The 3,102-nt window shown below is 35.1% G+C and overlaps 1 protein-coding gene across 1 annotated transcript; it reads right to left on the bottom strand.

The window, feature by feature from the left end:
- Positions 1-1,031: 1,031 nt before the first annotated feature.
- LOC130055035 (keratin, type I cytoskeletal 9-like) lies at positions 1,032-1,763 on the bottom strand. Its single transcript, XM_056166201.1, has 2 exons — positions 1,182-1,763; positions 1,032-1,043 (listed from the first exon to the last, which is right to left on the bottom strand). The coding sequence occupies exons 1-2, from the start codon at positions 1,761-1,763 to the stop codon at positions 1,032-1,034; spliced, it is 594 nt and encodes a 197-aa protein (XP_056022176.1).
- Positions 1,764-3,102: the final 1,339 nt, after the last annotated feature.

The following is a 3,102-nucleotide window of genomic DNA, read 5'->3' as shown; positions in this document are numbered from 1 at the left end:
CACCACTTCTGGCATGTGTAGTCACACAGTAAGTTTGAAGAGTCTCCTTCACAGCTGTTAATATTTTCGTGAGGAGCAAAGAGAGCACTTATTGGATCCAGCAATGTATCTTTCTTTGTAAGGGTTTTTATGTAGTTTAGGAATCCAGTATAGCTATGGTAACTCATATTCATTCGACCCATTGACTGGGATATTAAATGTGTCTAAAACTGAAGCACGGTTTTGAAGAATTTCCTGTTTTGAAAGGGCAGTTGGAGTATAAGTACGATTACCAAAAGTGGAATTAATGCCAAGTTTGTTTAAAATACAGTTGTAATAATGAGCCTTACAAACAAAGACAATGCTCTTACTAGCTTTGTTAGCTGGAACCAAAGCATATTCCTCATGTAACCTATCTAATTCTTTTATCACTTCTGGTTTACTAAACACAGAAGGATATATGGTACGTGCTTTTGTTTTACTTTTGCATGTTAAATATATCTTTAATGCATGCCAATCATATGTTAAACATATGTTTGATATATGTTAAATATATATTAAACATGATATTACAATTTTGCATGTAGATAACATGAAAATCATAAGCAAAACTCGCAAATGTCATTTGAACAAAATATGTGTTTATCATAAAGTGATACAAACATATGTTATTCATACTATAAACATATGTTAATCATATGTTTGAAAAGATACGTTAACCTTGAGTGCTCCTTTTACAAGACTATCATATGTTTCAAGACATAAGTTAAACATATGTTGCAATTTTACCAGTGTAATTGCCGTTTTCTGAGTTTTGTGTTTGGATAGGATTGATGAGATGGATAACTTTTCGTTATTTTCACTTGTCTTGTTCGTAACTAATGTTAATGATGTTTGCGTAAGATTTGCTCTTCTATTTGATATAATTCATTAATGTTCATGAAAAAGATAAGGCATCATATCATTCCAAATTTTATTAACGAAGTCGATATAATGAGCACACACATTTATCTGCATTTATACCCGTCTGGGAGCTCTTTTCGTCCTAGTTCTCAATAGTAATCCTGCAATAAAAGGGAAAGTTCAACAAATACATCGTATGTTATCATTTTAGAATTAACGAAAATAGGAAAAAACAGCCAGACCTCTACAATCAACTCAACAATTCACATTCTTGAAACCAAAAGACAAACTATGTTTACTTTTCCGTAAGATCTCCCAGAGTAGCCACCGGATCCGTAACCACCATCGTAATAAACCCCTCCATAACCTTTGCTTCCATATAAATCACCTAAGCCACCATAGAAACTTCCTCCATAGCCGGTTTTGCCTCCATAGTAATCTCCTCCATAACCGATTTTGCCTCCATAGTAATCTCCTCCATAGCCGCCTTTTCCTCCATAGGAACCTCCTCCATAGCCGCCTTTTCCTCCATAGTAAACTACTCCATAGCCACCTTTGCCTCCATAGTAATCTCCTCCATAGCCGCCTTTTCCTCCATAGTAATCTCCTCCATAGCCGCCTTTTCCTCCATAGTAATCTCCTCCATAGCCGCCTTTTCCTCCATAGTAATCTCCTCCATAGCCACCTTTGCCTCCATAGTAAACTACTGTATAACCGCCTTTGCCTCCATAGGAACCTCTTCCATAACCAAGGCTTCCATAGGAAGCTCCCCCATAGCCACCTTTGCGTCCATAGAAACTTCCACCATAACCACCTCTGCCTCTGTAGCCAGTACTAAGGGCTACAGAGAGGAGAGTGACGAAGCACAACAGCTTGAACATTCTGTTTAAAAAGGAGGCTAATTAAATGGTTACATATAAGTATGTGGATTCATTTCTTACCAAACTGTTATTGAAATACATACACATGAAAAAATGAACACAACGAAAAGTGATCAGTAACTACTAGAAAAAATACAAAATTAAGAGTAGGTGATACACAGACCCCTGGACATCCAAATGGTGGGGTGAACTGCTTAGGAGTAAGTATTCCCTATCGATTGATCTCACCCGCCGTTAGCCCCTTATCTCGATCGGGTAAACGGAATAATTCGTAGTTAAAATTATTGTGTGAGGAACGTAATCAATTGGTTGAGGTACAAAAACCGCTAGTTTTACTTAAAAGGAACAAATGCCTTGATCGAAAACAAGTGCCTATAATTGAAATCTTGTACACATTATTCTAATCATACAAATGTAGTTGTTTTAAAAAATGTTAGTGGTTTGTACTAAAAAATTTGTTAAAGAATAGACTTAACAACAACATCCATCCGCATTTTGTGGATAGTATTGGATATCGGAAACTTTCAAAATGTATGTGTTTATTTCAGTAGTCTAGTATGTCCATATAAGGCATTTTCTTTCATTTCTTGCTAATTATGATGAAAATTCACAATGCTTCATTTTTTTCATATCCTACTTGAAAGATTCCGAATATGCAGAAATAACCATTTCCGTTCATCGTTTCTACCCCCTGTACGAAAGCACACCTGGGTTTTGAATTGTGAATTCAAAAGGTTCTAATGTGAAGATTGAAAATATACTTGTCAAATTCATATGTTCAATTTGTAACTTAGATGTATAGAATACTTGTTAAAGTATTTTTCTAGAGAATTAAAAACAATGAAACATCAAAGGTGTGAGAAACCTAATAAATATAATTTGGCCAAAGTTAAAAACTACTTCACTTTCATATGAGCATCCTAATGTTATCATTTAATGAATCATATTTATTCTAAATTTTCACACATGAGAAGTATGGTGTTTAGATAATAAGACACATGAATTCTGAGACGTATACAGTTTTGATGAAAGTCAGTTTACCAGAAGTACAAGACTCCATTGTAAGAAAACTATGGAATTGTTCACAGACGTAAGAACAACCAAACCTTTATAAACCTTAGCATGGCAAACTGGACATCGGTTACATAAACGCATCATTTCTACATATCTAGTGATCTCAAGAATTTTCAAAAGGAGAGGCAAGACCATGGAATCGGTAAAACTATGAAAATTGCCATCTTTAGCGAATAGTCTTTTTATCAACCTCCATGGACAACATTGTCACGATTCCTTGATCACGATAATCTCCAATAATAACCTCTTCTTGTGTGCTATGGAA

Source organism: Ostrea edulis, chromosome 5 (assembly GCF_947568905.1).
Source record: "Ostrea edulis chromosome 5, xbOstEdul1.1, whole genome shotgun sequence".
NCBI lineage: Eukaryota > Metazoa > Mollusca > Bivalvia > Ostreida > Ostreidae > Ostrea > Ostrea edulis.
The sequence above is the reverse complement of the archived record's forward strand: the minus strand, read 5'-3'. Positions and strand labels throughout refer to the sequence as shown.